General features: G+C 36.0%; 1 protein-coding gene across 9 annotated transcripts in view; it reads left to right on the top strand.

Moving 5' to 3' along the window:
• The window catches only part of EMSY (EMSY transcriptional repressor, BRCA2 interacting), an 82,598-nt gene that overhangs the window by 14,308 nt on the left and 48,385 nt on the right, over window positions 1–19,905 (top strand). For 7 of the 9 annotated variants that reach the window (XM_032640470.1, XM_032640471.1, XM_032640468.1 and 4 more), the window contains 3 exons: window positions 1,150–1,302; window positions 3,243–3,502; window positions 11,933–12,209. In XM_032640470.1, the coding sequence (XP_032496361.1) occupies window positions 1,150–1,302; window positions 3,243–3,502; window positions 11,933–12,209 (690 nt within the window). The remainder of the gene's footprint in view (window positions 1–1,149; window positions 1,303–3,242; window positions 3,503–11,932; window positions 12,210–19,905) is intronic. The other 2 variants (XM_032640472.1, XM_032640469.1) reach the window with 1 other exon arrangement.

Raw genomic sequence — 19,905 nt, 5'->3', positions numbered from 1 at the left:
GGGTGGCTTTCTTATTATTTAATCTAATAATTGATACATGCTTTAAAAATCCTTGGAGTCTCCTGAGGTCACCAAGAGTAATATTAAATTTGAGAGCGCATGTTTGGGTTGACTTCGGTAGCTTAGTTTGGTGTTACATGAAAATGACCCTGAAAATAATGTTGTCAGATTACTTTGCAGAATTGTCTTTTCTTGACTAGCAATGGGTTGTGGAGCAGAATGAGACATTCCTTTCATACATGCCAGACTCTGTTTTACACGGAAGGAAGCTATATTTAGGGAGAGACAGTTATCAGTGTGCAAACTTGGCCTCCACTGAGTTCCTGTTTTCTTTGTTGCAGGAGAGCTATCTTTCTTCTCTTCCGACTTTTGTCTTTTCTATTTACCACCTCTCTGGTTCACTGGAAAGAATATAGAATTTTCAATAGTCTAATCTATGTTTGAATCCTAGTTTGCCATTTCTTTGCTTTGTGACCTCCAGCAAGTCTTTTTAGCTTCTGTGAGCCTTGGGTTCCTCATCTTTAAAATGAGGATGTAGTGTGATAGTGATAATATATGGAAAGGATTTAGCATAATGTATGGTACTCAGTAAATAGTGCCTATGAACTACTTCTGCTTGTTGTTGTTGTTATTCAATAAATTGAAATATGATGTTGTCATTACCTTAGTTATTATTGCACTGCTTAGATGGCAAGTGACTAGTGAGTTGTTTATGATAAAAGAAACTTACCTTGTTTCTCTCCAGGAGCCAAGTTGGAAATTGCTATGGTTAGGGAAAAATTATCCATCACTCCATCACCGATGCTGCTATTAGTATTAAAAAAGAATACAAGTATATGCTTTTTGTCCAACTCCTGCCATGAAGGAAAAATGATTTTCATTTTTCTCAGTTTTAAACTTGGTTTCTTTGTAACTGTGCTCTTCTCCATTGTCAGTGTCACCTGTAGACAGCTGCGAAATACTTGGGGGAAACCTAGTAAAGTGATGATTTTCAGGAAAGCTTATTAATACGTTTTAACCTAGTACTGGCCTCTAACTTCTGATTATATAAAAGTGTTAAAATTGACCTGCAGAAAAAAAAATAATTTTACTGTATGCATGGACAGTTTTGGTGAAAGTTAACAGCAGACTTTTTTATCGTTCCTTCAGTAGTGGTTTGCTATTCCTACACAAGTACCACGTCAACCCCAACCTCTACCCCTGTTCCAAGTGGCAGCATAGCAACGGTTAAGTCTCCAAGACCTGCCAGCCCTGCCTCCAATGTAGTTGTCTTGCCAAGTGGAAGTACTGTTTATGTCAAAAGTAAGTGATACTCTCAGTGTTATCAGGGCCATCTTGACTAAAAGCTGCAGCATAGGCTCTGATTAGATCTGCCTTCCTGATTAATTCATTGGTCCACTGGCTATTAGCAGTGGTTAGTTTTTGAAGGTTGTAAAGAATTCCTTTCTTTACATGTAACTAAGTATATATTGCTTTTTAATCAGTTCTGGGGGTTGAGAAATTACTTCTTTTTTGTTTTCTGTGGGGAATCTGCCTTGAACAGTGCTATACTCTAAGATTCACTTGTTTTGGTTTTCATGGAATAGAAATGTGAATAGAAACTAAAGGAATGTGCTTATGTCATTTATGTAGTGTTTACTCCTATAATGTAATCTTTGTAGTGTTTTAAAAAATTATTTATGTACCATATCATTCAACTGTTAAATTCAGTGAAGCATTCCAGAGAGTCCTTTCATATTTCTAGTTGACTGTAATTTTTTGAAATGTATTTGCAATTTTTAACCCCCTTGATTCTACGCTGTGAAGCAGTTTAATGTCCAGTTCATTTTTTTTTTAAATATCTGTTATGTCAGTATTGATTTGCTTTTGGCATCAACTGGAGATCATTAATATTTGACTTTCATTTTTCTCAGTATAGTTATAACTTTGTAGCTTTTAGAGGTGGACTTAGCTGTTTTAGACAAATGATTTTAGGTCATTTTCAGTCTTGCTTAGGGTTTAAAAATTGAGGGTATAAGGAGTTATGTTTTATTACCAATTCCATGAGTCATGCTGTATGCTTTTTTAAATGTCTGCTTTATAGAGATTTCCTATGTATATTGCAAGGTTTTATGTTTCTCACTTGATTTTTTTAAAAAGTACAAAAACAGTTGAGGCTTTAGTGCATTAAGAAAAAACTAAGAATCTGGGAATATTAAGTTTATATCAGATTTCTGTGGATTTAGCCAAGATAATCTTTTAAAATAACCATAGAGGTCTATTTTTTAATTGTTTTTTTAAATGTTGAAAGTGAATCCCAGACATGAAGAAACCATTTCACACAATATATAGTTTGAAGTAACAGGAAGTTTATTGTTTCATTCTCAGAAGTCACACAGGCAACATTAGTTTGAGATATAATTATTCATTCACCTAACTTCATATGTGCAAGACACTATACCAGGGAAACAAACCGATAAGACTTAGTCGTTGTCCTTTGGGAGCCCCTTAATAACAGGAGATGTGCAGACTGACAGCCACATTACCATGGGGTAAGTGATACAGAAGAGAATGTACAAAGTGCTTTCTAAGCTCAGAGGAGACATGAATTCGCTTTGCTTAGAGGAGTAAGGGAAAGCTTCACCAAGGAGATGGCTTGCAGGATGATGATTGCTGGATGATGAAGAGGTCATTGAATGTATGTGGTGTTCCCCAAAGAACAGTAGTATATAGAGACTCCAGATGGATAGAATATGTGATAAGGTGGCTTTGGGGAATGGTGAGCAGTTTGGTGTGCCAGGATTATAAGGTGGGTGGAATAGGGTATTGTGTTCTTAGAAAGATATGGGACCTTGAATGATAAAGAAATGATTTTTGTGCCTCATCTTGTAGGGAGATAAAAACTACTAAAGGATTTGAGGCAGGGCATTGGCTTTATTAGATGTGTGAGATTTTTATAGCTGGTAGTAGGATGAAGGGTAGAATGGAAGTGGAGAGATTAGAAGCACGTACACCTTTTAGGAGGTTGTCGCTAAAATACAGGCAGGAGATAAGAAGGCCTGACATGGCCATAGGGTTAAAGAAAAAAGGAAAGGCATTCAGAGACAGCTTCCCTGAGGGAGGATTGATAGAACTTACTGTCTGATTGGGCATGAGGCAAAGGGAGAGGTCAAGGATGACTGATGATGCAATGATTTAAAAATAAAGTATGAAATACAAGGTTATATTGCTATAAATGTAGCAATATTGTCACTGCCTTACAGGTGTTAGCTGTTCAGATGAAGATGAAAAACCCAGAAAACGAAGGCGAACAAACTCTTCTAGCTCCTCCCCCGTTGTCCTAAAGGAAGTTCCAAAGGCTGTTGTTCCAGTCTCAAAGACGATCACTGTACCTGTGAGTGGCAGTCCTAAGATGAGCAACATCATGCAGAGCATTGCCAACTCCTTACCACCCCACATGTCTCCTGTGAAAATAACCTTCACCAAACCATCAACACAGACAACAAACACAACAACACAGAAGGTACGTGGTGGAGGGAGTCTGTCTGCCAATTGCTGTTTTTATCTCTTTCAGTCAATATGATTCAGATTTAACAAACATGCACTGAGTGCTTACTATGTGCTTGGCATTATGGGGGGAATATTCACATCTCTTTCTTTAATTCTGCACATAAAGCTTTGGGTTAGGTATTACTATTTCACTTTTTGTATATATTTTTGTATATGAGGCTCAGAGATGCCAAATGACTTGCCTAATATGACACAGCTAGCAGATCTTCTAAGACTTTCATTTTTTTTTTACCATTGTGATTCCATTTGGGAAAAAAATTAAAATGTAAAGGATTCTTTCAGCCTGTATTTGGATAACTTTACCTTTAGGAACTTAGTTCTTATATTGCCAGAGTAATGAAGTTGTCAGAGTTAGGTGTTTCATAGATGAAAGGAAGGATATGATTAAGTGAATAATTGTTATCTTCTTTTTAATTCTTAAATGCTATCATTAATTCATTTCTAAACTCTTCTCTCAGTATGTTCAAATCATCAGTATTCTGTCAATTTTGTTATTAGAGCCCTCTACTTGCCACACTGATCTGGATGCTGATGGTACCCTAGGCTTGTTATATACCTCTGTGTCCGAGATCTCCCTTCACTATCATTCTGATCTTCCTCTTTCTTGGTTTATTTACTGATTTACTGGAGCATATCTTCCAGTAGCTTCTTGGTATATGGGTGGGATGGAAAATAAAGTTTTTAAGACCTTGCATGGTAGACTGAAAATTTCTTTATTCTACCCTCCTACTGTTTTGATGTAAGTTTAACTAGGTAAGTATTCTAGGTGAGAAGTCATTTTCCTTGAGAATTTTGAAGATATTGCTTCATGGGCTGTTGGCTTCCAGTATTGCTTTTGAGAAGCCCAGTAATGCCATTCTAATTCCAGATCCTCTTTTTCTCTTGGAAAAAGTCAGAGTTCTGAAAGTTCAAGGTAATTTTCCTTGGTGTGGGTCTTTATTTTATCCATTGAGTTACATACTCAGTGGCCCCTGTTATTCTAGACACTCATATCTTTCCATTCTGGGAAATTTCTTGAATTATTTCTTTGATTTTTCTCTGTCCTCTCTTTTTGGATCGCCTGTTATTCTGGATGTTGAATGCCTAGATTGATCCTTTAATTTTTCAGTCTTTCTCACCCCCAATTTCCATTTGTTTGCTTTTTCTACTGTAGTATAGTAGTTAAAAGCCTGGATTTTAGAACTAGACTTCCTGAATTTGAATCCCATTTTATGCTACTTACTAGCTATGTGACTTTGGGAAAACTAAACTGTAGACCTAAGTTTTTCTCTTGTAAAATAGGGAAAATAATATATCTATTTTATAGGGTTTTGGGGTGTAAATAAATGAGATAATAAATACAAACCAGTAGACCAGAGCCTAGCACATAGTAAATGCTCTGTAAGTATTATTTTCTTTATTTTTTAACTTTATCCTTCATTACTTCTCTGGAATTTTTCATTTTTGCTATCCTATTTTAAATTTCTAGTAACTCTGTCTGGTTTTCTGAAAGTTTCTTTCTTTTTTTTTGAAATAGCATCCTGCTCTTTCATAGTCACTATGTTCTCTTTTCTGATGATATTCATGATAATTTTTTTTGATGTTTTCTCTCTTACCTGTAAATTTCTTTTATCTTTTCATTTTGATCTCTTCCATTTCAGTTTCCTTAAATGCTGGTTGTGGAAACGGACACAAAAAGCTGACAGAAGGCTCCGTGTGTAGGGTGGGACATGCTGGCTGGTGACTTTCATTGTAGGTTGAGCTAGCTGGGCTGTTTTGTTGATGAACACCCGCCACCCCTTTACCTCCACCAGTTGTCGTTCTCATTAGGGCTTTTTCATGGACTGGACAGTTTCCTCAGAGAAGAATCTTCCAGTCTTTTGCCTACAGTAGTAAGCCTGTCTGCTAGTATTTTGGGAGTAAAGGCAGGGAGTGGGCTGGATAGTCTCATCATTCAGTATATAGACTTTACCTAACCTCTCTGTTTTCAGCATAGCACCTACCTGCCTCTGCCTGGTATCATCACATTCCCTTGGATTCAATCTCTCCCTCAAGAGAATAAGTTTTAAGTCTTCCTTGAGGATAAGGGAGGATAGCTGGGGATCTTAACGCTGCTTAAACAGATTTTCAACTAATTTATAGCTTTTTAGTCCCACTTTTATCCCCACTTCAGAAGTATCTGGTGTTCTCAAATTACTGAGTCTTTCTGTGGTTCTCTGAAAGCTGTCTTGTTTTTTCTTCTGTTTGCTGTCTTAGGTTTCCACTTTCTTGAGTATGCTTGATCAGTTACTACTTGTCTGTTTGTTTTCCACTTTCCAGAAGTTAATAGCTATTGTCTCCTTTCCATTTTGACCTTATGGGTTTATGTGCCTCTTCTAAAAAATCCCTTCATACTGTTTTAGAGGGATTTTGGGGAAGGAGTAGAGATGAATTCTTGTTTTCAATAGACAGTCTTTCCTACTTTTAAATCTTCAGGTTCATGATAATTTTCATTTAAAGAAACTCCTTGAGTTTCTTGGAAATATGTCATTATATAATATATAAAAATTATAATTTTCTTAACAAACTAGAAATGACAGTGAGTTGATCTGTGTAATATAATTCTAGCTTCAGTCTTAGGATGAGGCATTATAGTTTAGTGTTAAAATCAAGTAAGAATTTTTGTAGTCAAAGAGGCCTGGATTAGAACCCCAGGTCTTCCAGTATGACCTGAGATAAATTAGTCTTTCTAAATCTGTTTACCCATCTGTGAGATGAGAATAATGCCAATTTTATAAGGCTGTCGTGAGGATTAAATGGGATTGGGTATTTTAAAGTACAGCATAATGTATGTACTCAGAAAATGTTAGGTCCCTTCCCTTGCAGGTATTTTATGGAAAGCAGTGTTACCTAACTTTATGAACTTTCCAGTCTTCTTTGGTAGACCTATATAAAAATATTTTAATAGAAGGGGTAAGCCTATAAGTGAAGTCAGTGAACTTTAAAAAAAAAAATTAATTGCAGTGTTGAGAATGTGCTGTTCCAAATAATGAATTTATCAGTTCACTGAAGCTTACCCCTTAATATATAGAAATTGACTATTTTTGGTGATTTCTTAAATGTTACACTGAACATAATTTTTGTATTTAATGACTCCAAGGTAATCTTTCTGAATATCAATTTTTATATATTATTATAATATTGCTTTCTGGGCAAGCTGTATATTAGGTGTCTTCAGCCTGCTATACTCTAAGAATTTTTAAATCTACTTTTGTAATTTTTTACTACCTTCTTTGCTGGATCTATTTTATTAGTAATTCTTCTCTCTTCTTCCCCTTCTCATCTTCTCTTTTAATTTGATATTTGAGAAAATAATGCAGCAAAGTTATAGCTAAAAGAGCACCCATCTCAAATCCATGTCCTTTTATTTCCTTATTCTGTTTTGCTTATAACTAGTTGACATTATATTTATTTATTTCCTATTTCTCCCATAGAGTATAAGTTACTGAAGGTAGAGACTTTGTCTTATTCATTACTATTCCGTAGTGTTTAGAACAGTGCATGACATGCAATAGGTGTTGACTAATATTTGTTGAATGAATGAATGAATAAATGAATAAGTATATCTGGTTCCAGTACTGGCTCTCCACCTCTCTTGAGCCTCAGCTTCCTTATAAAACAAAGATAATAATAGTGCTTACTAGATAATTAAATGAGATGATTCATGGAAAGTGCTTAACATAGTGCTTATGATGAGTGTTCAGTAAATGTCACCTAACATTATTAACTTTCCAATCTTCTTAGTTGACCTATGTAAAAATACTTGTAGTAGATGGGGGCTCACCTGTTAGTGAAATTGGTGAACTTTTTTTTTTGATTCACTGACGTTACCATATTTTAATTTTTTCTTTTCTTCTGAATTGTCAGTTGAGAGTGGATGGTTGAGATTGTCAGACTTGTAATGCTCATAAGAGGACGTATTTATCTCCAAAGTCATACATGAGTCATACCATGAGATTCCAGGCTCAGAACCTTAGATTTGTCCTACTGTGTTTAAAAAATAAACATTTAAAACAAATTAAATTAAAAATAAGACTCATTCAGGGCTTCCCTGGTGGCGCAGTGGTTGAGAGTCCGCCTGCTGATGCAGGGGACATGGGTTCGTGCGCCGGTCCAGGAAGATCCCACATACCGCGGAGCGTGAGCCATGGCCGCTGAGCCTGCGCGTCCGGAGCCTGTGCTCCGCGACGGGAGAGGCCACAACAGTGAGAGGCCCGCATACCGCAAAAAAAAAAAAAAAAAAAGACTCATTCATTCCACAAATATTTGCTAAGTATCTATTATGTTCTAGATGTAAAACTGTACTCTTACTTCATGTGTACTCAGTGCCATTACTTTTGTTATTTCTTGGACAAACTGAGTGTGGGTAGGACTAATAGATATTCTTTGGGATTTTTTGTATGTGTTTTGTTTTCCTTTTGCTGGATAATTGGATTTTTTTTGAAATCTCTGTAAGGCTGTTGCCATTATACATTCACCTTGGATTTCTCACAAATCATATGGAAGTCAACTTAGGAAATTACTTTAGTTAAAGTTACTTTTACATTAAGTATAATTACTTGTGAATTTGTGGACTTGATTCAAATTCAAGTAGGTCATATATTTTCAGGGTAGACAAATTTCCACCTGTGTTAATGTGGTGCCTTCATTTTGAGTATAACATTGGTACAACACTTATATAAACAAAGCAACAGAATATAGCTTTATGCTTTCACATGCTTGATTGATATTTTTCATTTTATCCTTAGGGTGCAAGTCCCAGCACTCTTAAGGAGTTTTTGTGAGTGCTAGAAGGTCAGTAATTTGAATTATGGCCTGAATAAACACTGTTTGGTTCACTTGGTTTCAAAATCCCTTTGTTTCCCTTGTTGTAACATGTAACTAAAGTGCAAGTAAATTTTCTTCAAGGTGGATCTCTAATTTTGGATAACCCCTTTTCAGATCAGAAATTAGTTTGTAGACTGAAATCTCAAAATATGTTTTATCATTTGTACCTGTAACCTAAAACATGCTCTCAAAGACTCTAGATTTATTTTGCTGAAGTTATTGTCTTAATGTTAGAAGTCTACATGCATACTCTAGTTCTAAAATTGCAAATGTTTGACCCAAGTGTGAATGCTTCCCCTTCCCTACCCATGACAGAGATTGTTTATTAACTGTGGCCTACTTTCCTGCCAAGCCTTGGTGAATCCTCAGCTGTGTCACAGAGTCCTTATAAAAACTGTACTCTAGGAAGGCACTACTATTAGTTCAGAATTGGCAAATATGAAACCTACTTGCTATTACTACTCTTAATTGGCTTGGCTGTGCTAGTAACTGTGAGCTTTTTGGATTCTCAAGGGTATCAGAATTTGGGAAAAAGATATATAAAATTTTTTAATGAAACAAAAATAGAGTACATTAAAATAAATTTCCAGTTTGATTTGATCTATAACACCTTTACTGATATCCTTCTAACATTTATTAAGTAGTAATAACAAGATACTAATAAGTACCATTTGTGAACTGCCAAATATTGACCACCTGCTATGTGCCTAGCACTATGTTAGATGCTTCACATCATTATCTCATTTAATCCTTATAATGATTTGCAAGGTAGGTATTATTATCCCTATTTTATAGATGAAAATTGGAACCCGGAGATTTTAACATGTCCAGGGCCCTGCCATTTGTTAGTGGCAGAGGCAGGATTCAGCTCAGGTTCATTTGACTCTTAACTTCTGGTCTTTTTGCCATATTAGTCTACTTCTCGGTTTATATGATGACTGATGGTTGTGTTTGTAATAGTGCTATATATGTGTTTACTGGTTGAGTCTATGTAGAAGTATGCTGGTCAACTCTATAGAGGTGTTTGCTGGTCAGGACTTGTATGTCTCTCTTGACTCCTCAGATAATCAACAAACTCCTTAAAGTAATGCACACATACTTAGAATTCTCTAACACTGAAATATATAATTATAATGATATAATCAAAGCTTCTTTGAGATGTCAGTACTGAGTACAGACATACTCAGTAAGTTTGACTGACTGATTTAATTTCAGACCTTCTTTAGGAGTGATACAAAAATGAAAAAGAATTTCCCACTTAAATTGTTTGGATTTTTCAAAACAATTTTCTCTCCTAGGTAGGTGAAAGTAATTTTGGTGAAAGAGGAAGAAGACACTCTGTGTTGTTTGGGGGTATCATTAAACTACCATTATACTTGCCCAGAATAAAACTGATACTACAGATTTATAAGTAATTTTTGTGTTCTCAGCTGTAAAATGGGGATAATAATAGTATCTCTGTCATAGGATTGTTGGGAGATTTAAATAGGCCAGTGTGTATTAGCTCTAGGAGCTAATCTTGTTTCTATTCTTTTCCTCAACGCTGCCATTTCCATACATCAAGTCCTGTTGACTCTACCTCTTAAGATAATCTGAATCTGATCACTTCTCTTTATTTTGACTACTAACACCCCAGTCCAACCAGCCTCTACCATTTCTTGCCTAGTCTACTGCAGTGGCTTCTTTACTAGTTTCACTGCTTCTGCTCTTACCTCTTACCACATAGCAGCTAGAATGATCTTTTAAAATATAAATCAAGTTTTGTTGTTTCCTTACTTAAAATCCTCTCATGGCTTCCCATTATACTTAGTATAAAACTTAGATTCTTTACTCTGGTTTATAAATTTGATCTGGACTCTGCTTACTTTTGCAACCCCTCTTTACCCTATATGCTTTTGCTACACTGGTTCTCTTTTCTGTTTTTAAATACATCAAGCTAATTCCTACCTTAGGTCCTTTGCCCCATCCTGTTCTCTCCGTCTGAAATGCTTTGTCCCGCATCATCTACACTTTTCTAATCATACTGGCTAACCTTGAAGTCTCTTTCCTGCCGCTTTTTTCCTCCATTCTGTGTATCTATGAGCAAATCCTGTTGGTTTTACCTTTAAATATATTCAGAATCTGTTCACTTTTCATCAGTTCTACCACAAACATTTTGGTCATTGAAAGAGCCTCCTAATTTGTCTGCCTGTTTCTACTGTCTCTGCCCTGCTGTAGTTTTCACCTAGCAGATCGAGTAATGCTTTTTTAAAAGTACTTTATTTTTTAGAACAGTTTTGGATTTATAGGAAAATTGAAAAGATAGTACAGAGAGTTCTCATATACCCTGTATTCAGTGTCCACTGTTCTAAACAATTTATATTAGTATGGTACATTTGTTACAATTAATGAACTGATATTGATGCATTAATATTAACTAAAGTTCATGGTTTATTCAGATTTGTTTAGTTTTTACCTATTGTCTTTCTCTGTTCCAGGATACCACATTATATTTTCTCGTCATGTCTCTTTAGGCTCCTCTTGGCTGTGAAAGTTTCTCAAACTTCCTTGCGTTTGATGACCTTGACAGTTTTGAGGATTACTAGTCAAGTATTTTGTAGGATGCCCCACTACTGCAATTTATCTCACGTTTTTCTCATGATTAGACTAAGGTTATAGGTTTTTGGAAGGAAGACCACAGAGATAAAGTGCCATTTTCGTCATAACATGTTGTTATGCTATCAACAAGATCTTACATCACCTAGTCCCCCATTACTTTGCTAAATCTGTCTCCTACTGCTCTCTACCTTATAAATTTCAATCCCGTTCATTAGGGTCCTAGAGGTTTCTTGAACATACCAAGCTTGCTTCTGCCTCAGGGGCTTTGTATTTGCTACTCCTGCTTCCATTGGATGCTCTTCCTCTAGGTAGCAACATGGATCAACCCCTACTTCTAGTTTCTGCTTTGTTGTCACCTTATCAGAGAGATCTTCATTGAATGTTTTATAAAAAATCATGCACCACTTCCATTTTCTTTTATTTCCTACCCTGCTTTATTGTCTCTTCCATTTATCTCTACATGACATATATTTACTTTTTTATTTGTTTATTGTTTTTCTCCCCTTACTGGAATGTAGCTCCATGAAAATAAGAACTTTGTTTTGTTCATTCCACTATCCTCAGCCTCTAGAACCATGCCTGGCACATAGTAGATGCTCAACAAATACTTATAAATGAATGACTATCCAAATTGTTTTCTAGAAAAATTGTGCCAATTTATACTCCCTAAGCAGTATATTGAAATGCTTACTTTACTTGATCTTGTACAGCATTGAATATTGTCTTTTAAAATGTTTGGTTGGTAAAAATTGTTTCTTTTAAATACATTCTGATGATTACTAGTAAAGGAGAGCTTTTGTATATTTTTAGTTGTAAATTTCTTTTTCTTGAATTGCTTCATCACGTTTCATAAGCTATTTTTAAATTGTACGTAACTGTGAGTCTAGATACATTAGTAGTATGGTAGGTACATGAGAATAACTTACTTTATCTTCCTTAGGTTATTATAGTGACCACATCACCAAGTTCAACCTTCGTGCCCAACATTCTCTCCAAATCCCATAACTATGCAGCAGTCACTAAGCTTGTACCAACATCAGTCATTGCTTCCACAACTCAGAAGCCACCAGTGGTTATAACTGCTTCACAGTCCTCTCTGGTCAGTAGTAGCAGCAGTGGCAGCAGCAGTTCTACACCATCACCTATTCCTAATACAGTTGCAGTAACAGCTGTGGTTTCTTCCACACCATCTGTGGTCATGTCAACAGTAGCACAAGGTAAGTGGTAATTCATCAGGTAATTCTGTCCCTGTGTTTATGGGAATTGCTTTCTTTTTAAATATTTTAATTTTATTGGAGTACAGTTGATTTACAGTGTTGTGTTAGTTTCAGGTATAGAGCAAAGTGATTCAGTTATACATATGCATATATTCATTCATTTTTAGATTCTTTTCTCATATAGGTTATCACAGAATATCACAGAGTTCCCTGTGCTATACAGTAGGTCCTTGTTGGTTACCTATTTTATATATAGTAGTGTGTGTATGTTCATCCCAAGCTCCTGATTTATCCCTCCCTGCAACGTTTCCCCTTTGGTAACCATAAGTTTGTTTTCGGTATCTGTAAGTCTCTTTCTGTTTTGTAACTAAGTTCATTTGTATTTTTTTTTTAAAAATTAGATTCCACGAGTGATATCATATGATATTTGTCTTTCTCTGCCTGACTTACTTCACTCAGTATGAAAATCTCTAGATCCATCCATGTTGCTGCAAATGGCATTATTTCATTCTTCTTTATGGCTGAGTAATATTCCATTGTATATATGTATCACATCTTCTTTATCCATTCCTCTGTTGACGAATTTAGGTTGCATTTAGGTTGCTTCCATGTCTTGGCTATTGTAAACAATGCTGCAATGAACATTAGGGTGTGGGAATTTTGAAGAAGACTTTGTGGGTGTGTTTGTTTGCTTTGGGTGTGAAGGTACCATCTGTTATATCAGAGATTACCACTTTCCCTCCCCTAGTTTGAGAATGTCAAGATAGTGGGTTACTCAGTTTCCTTATATTAATATCCTTACTCTGAGTTTTTTTTTCAAATGCACAGTACCTAGTCACCTAGGCAATTATGTAGGTTAAATCTTGTCACCACAAATTTCAAAGGCATATACAAATATCTGTAATATAATGAAATTTTTAAGTGAGGAACTGGAAATTATTTTACTATAGGTTTTTTCAGAAGAAACATTAAATATACAACCTAAAACCTCTTCAAAGTAAGTTACCCAATGATAAGAAGTAGGGGGAAGAGGATGATTTCAAGGACATGCCGTTCACCTTTTCTTCAGGCTTCTAAATTTTTCTGTATGAGAGGATGATGGAAAGTATTGAGAGGAACTGAGGCTGAACTGAAGGACAGTTGCTGCTTAATAGCAGAGGAAAGGAAATGTGGAAACCTCAGTTCCATGTTAGCTTAAATCACTTGAGCTCTCTTCCAAATCTTTGTCTTCCTCTCATATAAAGAGCAGATAGCACACTGTCAGAATTTTCTTTTTATACTGTTGGTAAGTCTTAAGATGGGAATCAGAGGGAGCCATTTATAATACAGAATTCATAGCTATGGTTGTAGTCTTTCAAAGGGAGCACAGAAGCAATATAGAACAGTATTTAGTGTTCGTTTTCATTGAATTTTACTTGCACAATATATAGCTTAAGATAGGCTGAGACTTGGAAATATCCTAGTTTATGAACTAGTGGTGATACAGGCACTCAAATAGGAAAACAGTGTTTTTCATAATTGCTTTAGTAATTTTAGTGTGTTCCATATAACTGTTAGCAAGGAAGAGGTTACATAGATGCAGATGCAGTTAGTATTCATTCATTCTGCAGGTCTAACTGGTAGGATGTGAGAGCATCTGTCCTTTTCTGCCTCCAATACCCATTTAATGTCTCAGTCAATGATAGGAAATAGTAGGCTTGAAATTTTCTTTTATTTGTTACCTTAAGTAATTTAAATAAACCATTCCAGCCTTTCTGTTTGTACAGCAGTAAACTACAACATAGTATTATTAAAAATAGAAATAATTTTTATATAGAAAATATGTATAAATGTTGGTTGCAAACATGATCCAAATTCACCATTTCAAAATTTCAAGGTGATGAGAGAAGGAAAGACCACCTGTTTCCTCACCTGACTGACCCCTGTATCAAAGTTATCATCCATTGATAGTTGTTCCCTTCTAGTGCTCATCACACGGTTTGCCAAAGTGTTGCTGTACTAGAAGGATTACTGTTCTTCCAAGGAAATTGTTATTATTTGAGATAAGAGGGGTATTTCTCTTAGTTACTATTGAAATATTTTTAAGCAAAATGAATATTCCATGCTTCTGTTTTTCATTCTTATATTTCTCCAACTATCTTCTGAATCTCTTGGGAACTTATGACTTCCCTATTTTCTCCTTTGTTTCTTAGCATTCTATATCTCTTTGAGTCCTACGTCATTTTAGGGGAGCTAGACATCTCAAAGATTTCTCATAAATTCAATACAGCATGAAAGATGTAAAAGTAAACTATCTGAATGTAGATACTCAAGGAAACTATATGATTATTTTGGGATTTTGTTTGAGATATTTAATTTAGATATAAGTGCTAAGGAAATTAAGCCATTTTCTTTTAAAAAGGTAAATGTTAGTGGAAGTGGTAATATATAAACTGCAGTTGTGATTCTGACTGCAGGGCTTCTTTAGCAGCTCTTGTGTGGGTACCTAGGGGACAAGGGCGTTCAGAGTCTGCTTCTGTTGGGGACTAGAGACAGACTGTTTTAGAGCTGATGTATCTGTCTCTGGTTAGTCTTATAGGGGCAGCTGGTCATAGAGGGGGAAGAGTCTTAGTAGCAATAACTTCGTGGCTAACTCCATGTTTATAAGTGTAGAGATGGTTCCAGAGGTAGGGAGTAGGGGGATTGTGTATGGTTGGCTCATACAGGAAGTCTTAAATTCTACCAATTAGAATGCTTATTCTGAATTGGTCATCCACGAAACAGGATAACTGAAATTTTCTTTTTTATTATGGAAAATTCCAAACACATAAGTGGATAGAATAGTAAAATGAACCCTCATTGTACCCATTACCCAGCTTCAAGGATGAGCAACACATCATCAGTCTTGTTTCATCTGTACCTGCTATTTTCCTCTACACATCAGTGACCCGGAATATTTTGAAGCAAATCCCAAATATCATATAATTTCAGTTATAAATACTTCAGTATGTATCAAAACTCACAATACCACTATCACATCTAGAATTTTTAACAGTTTCTTCATATAATAAAATATTTAGTTAGTATCCAAATTTCCTTGATTATGTCATAAAAAAATTTTTAAAAGTAAGATCTAAATAAGGTCCACACATTGATATGGTTATATCTTTTTTAACTCATGGGTCCCTCTTCTGTTTTTTTCTTTTCTTTTCAAATTATTTGTTGAAGAAATCAGTCATTTTTCCTGAGAGTTTCCCGTAGTCTGGGTTTTGCTGATTTTAATTCCCATGGTTTAACAAGTTCTCCTATTTATTATTTTTTTATTAAATTTATTTATTTTATTTTTGGCTGTATTGGGTCTTCGTTGGTGTGCACGGGCTTTTCTCTGGTTGTGGCGAGCGGGGGCTACTCTTCCTTGAGGTGCGCAGGCTTCTCTTGTTGTGGAGCACGGGCTCTAGGCATGTGGGCTTCAGTAGTTGTGGCTCACGGGCTCTAGAGCACAGGCTCAGTAGTTGTGGCGCACGGGCTTAGTTGCTCCACGGCATGTGGGATCTTCCCGGGCCAGGGCTCGAACCCATGTCCCCTGTATTGGCAGGAGGATTCTTAACCACTGTGCTACCAGGGAAGCCCCTCTCTTGTTTATATTTCCATAAAACTGGTAGTTAAATCAAGAAACTTGATCAGATTCAAGTCTGATTGTTTTTGGAGATATGGGGAATGAACGTTCGATAAGTGGTATTCCTGATGTGTACCTATAAGTGTATTTAAGTGTACTTCCTGTGCATCATTTTAGGAGGCACATGTCTGGTCTCTAATGATATTAACATTAATCGGTAGATATAAGTATTACCAAATGTTTTTATAGCTATTGGTAATCTTTCCCTAGATCATTATTTTATTGGTAGTTGCAAAATGAATTTTATCTTCATTTTCTTCATTTATTAGCTGGAATTCTTAAAGAACTTTAACTTACTACCATGGGTTATCCTGAGGTACAGTTCATACAGGAATTATTTCTGTTTATTTATATGTTTTCAGATAATGAGATGGTTCATTGACCAGTAAGATTTTTGTTCCCCATATCATTAAGATTTCTGATGTCTGTCAATCCATCACAAATATTCTTTTGGTGCTCAAATTGTCCAATCTGTTGCAGTGGGAGCCTCTTCAAGTTGGCTTCTAAATTCTTTTGACACAACCACAAAAGGCAAATTGATCAAATTTTCCTTTTTTGGGCGGCGTCTATTTGTAGTATCAGTTATTGAGAGGAGTGTAAAAACCTCCAGCTGTAATTGTGGGTTTGTACATTTTTCCCTTTGTCGGTTGTTGTCACATGTATTTTGAGCTCTGTTATTAGGTGTATGCACGTTTAGGATTGTTGTATATTCTTGATGAGTTGACTTCCTTTTTATTATGAAACGTTGTATATTCTTGATGAATTGACTTCCTTTTTATTATGAAACATTGCTCTTTTTCTCTGGCAGTACTCCTTATTTTGGTGTTTACCTTTTCTGATATTAATGTAGCTACTCCAACTTTCTTATAATTAGGGTTTGCATCATATTTTTCATCTGTTTACTTTTAACCCATCTGTGCCTTTGTATTTAAAATACATCTCTTATGAACATTGTATAGTCAGGGCTTACTTTTTTATCCATTCTGACCATCTTTGCCTTTTAATTGAAGTGTTTAGTCCATTTATATTCGATATAATTATCAATATGATTGAGTTTAGGTCTACTATCTTAATAATTGTTTTTTATTTGTTTTCTGTATTCTTTGCTTTCTTTTCTCCCATTTTACTGTCTTCTTTTGGATTTATTGAGTTTTTTAAGAAAAAGGATTCTATTTTATCTCTTACACATTGGCTTATTAGCTCTACTTTTTTGTTTTCTTTTTTGATAATTGCTTAGGGTAGGGTTCTCAACCTCCACATATCGACATTTTGGACCAGATAATTTTTTGTTATGAGGGGCCGACTTGTGCATTATAGGATGTTCAGCAGCATTCCTGGCTTTTTACCTACTAGATACCAGTAGCACACCCTCCTGTCATAACAATAAAAAATGTCTCTAGTGATTACCAAATATCCAGGGGCAAAAGGGAGAGCACAATTGCCCTGGTTAAGAACTCAGCTCTAGAGCTTACATTATACATTGTAAATTGTAACAGTCTGTCTTCAACTTCCCATATTGTGTTAGAATCTTCGAATAATACACTTCTATTTCTGTTTCTGCTCTCTCATCCTTGCACTCTGGTTATCATACATTTTAATTTTATATATCATAAACCCCACATTGCATTGTTACTACTTTTGCTTTAAACAGTCAATTTTCTTTTAAAGAAATTACAGAAAGGTGGGGGGAGTCTTTTATATTTACCAACCTCCTGTACTTTTCCTACTCTAGTCCTTGGTTTAGCCATTTCTCTAAGGAGCCCTGATTCATTTTAGTGCAAAGTGATAATTAGAAGAAAATTTGGGTGCTAGATATGCTCATTGCTAAGGGGTGTGTGTGTGTGTGTGTGTGTGTGTGTGTGTGTGTGTGTGTCTGCATGTAGATTTATACACACACGCATATACATCTATATTTATATGTTGAAAACTTTGGGTCCATACTGATATGTCCAATTTCAAACTCTGCTTGTTAATTCTAGTTTTCTCCCTTCTTCAAAAACCTAGCTTCCATTATCTTTCATATACTTACTTATTTTATCAGTTCCCCACTCTATAACTAATCTGTCATTGTTGCTGCTGTTGCCTCTACCTTCATGCAGATACCTTCCTCATTCCACTCAGGTTCTGACATCTTGCAAACTTCTACTTCACTCCACCTGAGTTCTGACACTTTCCCCATGTCACCCTTTTGCATGATGTCTTTCTCACCCTGCTCAATTTTGACACCTGTGCCAGGCCACCCTCCTACCCAGAAGTCTTCTTCACCCAGTTTGGACTCTGATCCCACCCCTTCCTGTGGACATCCTGCTCAAGCTTTGAGAACCTGTGCTAGGTGGCTCACATTCATGGAACCCCTGTTTATCCTACTTGAGTTCTAACTCTGTATGTGGCACTGTACCCTGAGCTCCCACAGCATGTACTCCCTCCTCAACCTACTTGGACTCTGACTCCCATGCTCAGTCAGTCTCTGCAGTGGGTTCTAACACCCCATGCTTAGCCATTATTCTGCTTAGCCATCTAGTGGTCCATCGTGCTTTGCAGCATCTGATGGCTTTAGCACTAAATTTTTGTGAATCGAAGAGCAAAAGGAAGAGGAAGGGGGCTTTTTATTTGTTAAAACAAAATAACATTTATTACAATTTGTAATGATAGATTTGTGTGATCATTTGATTGTCTTCTCTAACCTTCCTGAAGGTAGGGACTGTTTCATGGGTACAAAAGAGTTTCCCAAGGATATAGCATAAAGTATATGCTCAGTAAGGTTTTATTGAATGAATAAATATCTAAAGGAATTAAATACTTTAATAAGATCACACAGCTATTATGAGTTTATGTGTTGAAGACATAATTTTTTTTTTTTTTTTTTTTTGCGGTACGCGGGCCTCTCACTGTTGTGGCCTCTCCCGTTGCGGAGCACAGGCTCTGGACGTGCAGGCTCAGCGGCCATGGCTTACAGGCCTAGCCGCTCCGTGGCATGTGGGATCTTCCCGGACCGGGGCACGAACCCATGTCCCTTGCTTCGGCAGGCGGACTCTCAACCACTGCGCCACCAGGGAAGCCCTGAAGACATAATTTGAACACAGTTCTCTGATTCTGAAGTCACCCTGACTGCCTTTACATTAGATACTTTTCCTATATAATAGGATATAGAGAACGTAGATTAGTTAGGGAGTTACTCATGTGCACAGTTTACCTCAATTAATACAAGAGCTCATTATGAATGCAATATAAAGGTTAAAGTTTTCACATAGTTTAAAAATAGTGTGTTTTACTTGAATAGCACTTTATATCCATTAAGTTATAAAATGTTGGTACTGAAAAGGGCTCCAGAGATAATCTAGTTCAGTACAACTAAGCAGTATAACATACACATGTCACCAAGATCCTAGCATTCAGGGAGGGATGGGAGTGGGCAAGGCAGGAGAATGTGTAAGTAATGTGAGTAAGCCCTCCAGGTGATTCTGACTACATCTTTCTTTTGTCTTCTCTCAAACTATTCCTCAATCTATGATTTTACCTGATCCATATAGCAACCCTTAGAGAATTATAGGGCAAGGAAAATTCAACATATGGGGAACCTGAGAGAGTCAGAGTGACTTCTCAAGGCTTCTTCTTCATTTTTATTATTCTCCAGAAACATTTTACATAAAAATGTGATATTATTTAAATTTTTTTCTGTAATACAATGTAAATGTCATAGTGGGGCTGTGGTGGAGGAGGGAGTGAAATAGCCTATTTGATAATTGGAACTTGGTAATTAGGCCATCAAATTATCAGTTTCTTTTCATTGTTTTATCAGTGCTCCAAAAGTTGATATGGAGAGTTATATTCTATCTAGGTTCTTTCTGTGAGGAGTATTAATTTACTTACAGATAATAGTCCTATTGTGTTGTTGATGAATTATAAGATTACTGATGAAAAATCTTGGAGAGGGAAGAATTTCTGTTAGACTCACACATCTTTACTGAAAATTGTTGGTATTTCCTACCTACGCATGGTTGCTAATATTAGTATTGCACTGAAAAGAAGTGTCTTAAAACC

The sequence above is a fragment of the Phocoena sinus genome, chromosome 8, assembly GCF_008692025.1.
Source record: "Phocoena sinus isolate mPhoSin1 chromosome 8, mPhoSin1.pri, whole genome shotgun sequence".
Taxonomy (NCBI): Eukaryota; Metazoa; Chordata; class Mammalia; order Artiodactyla; family Phocoenidae; genus Phocoena; species Phocoena sinus.
The sequence above is the reverse complement of the archived record's forward strand: the minus strand, read 5'-3'. Positions and strand labels throughout refer to the sequence as shown.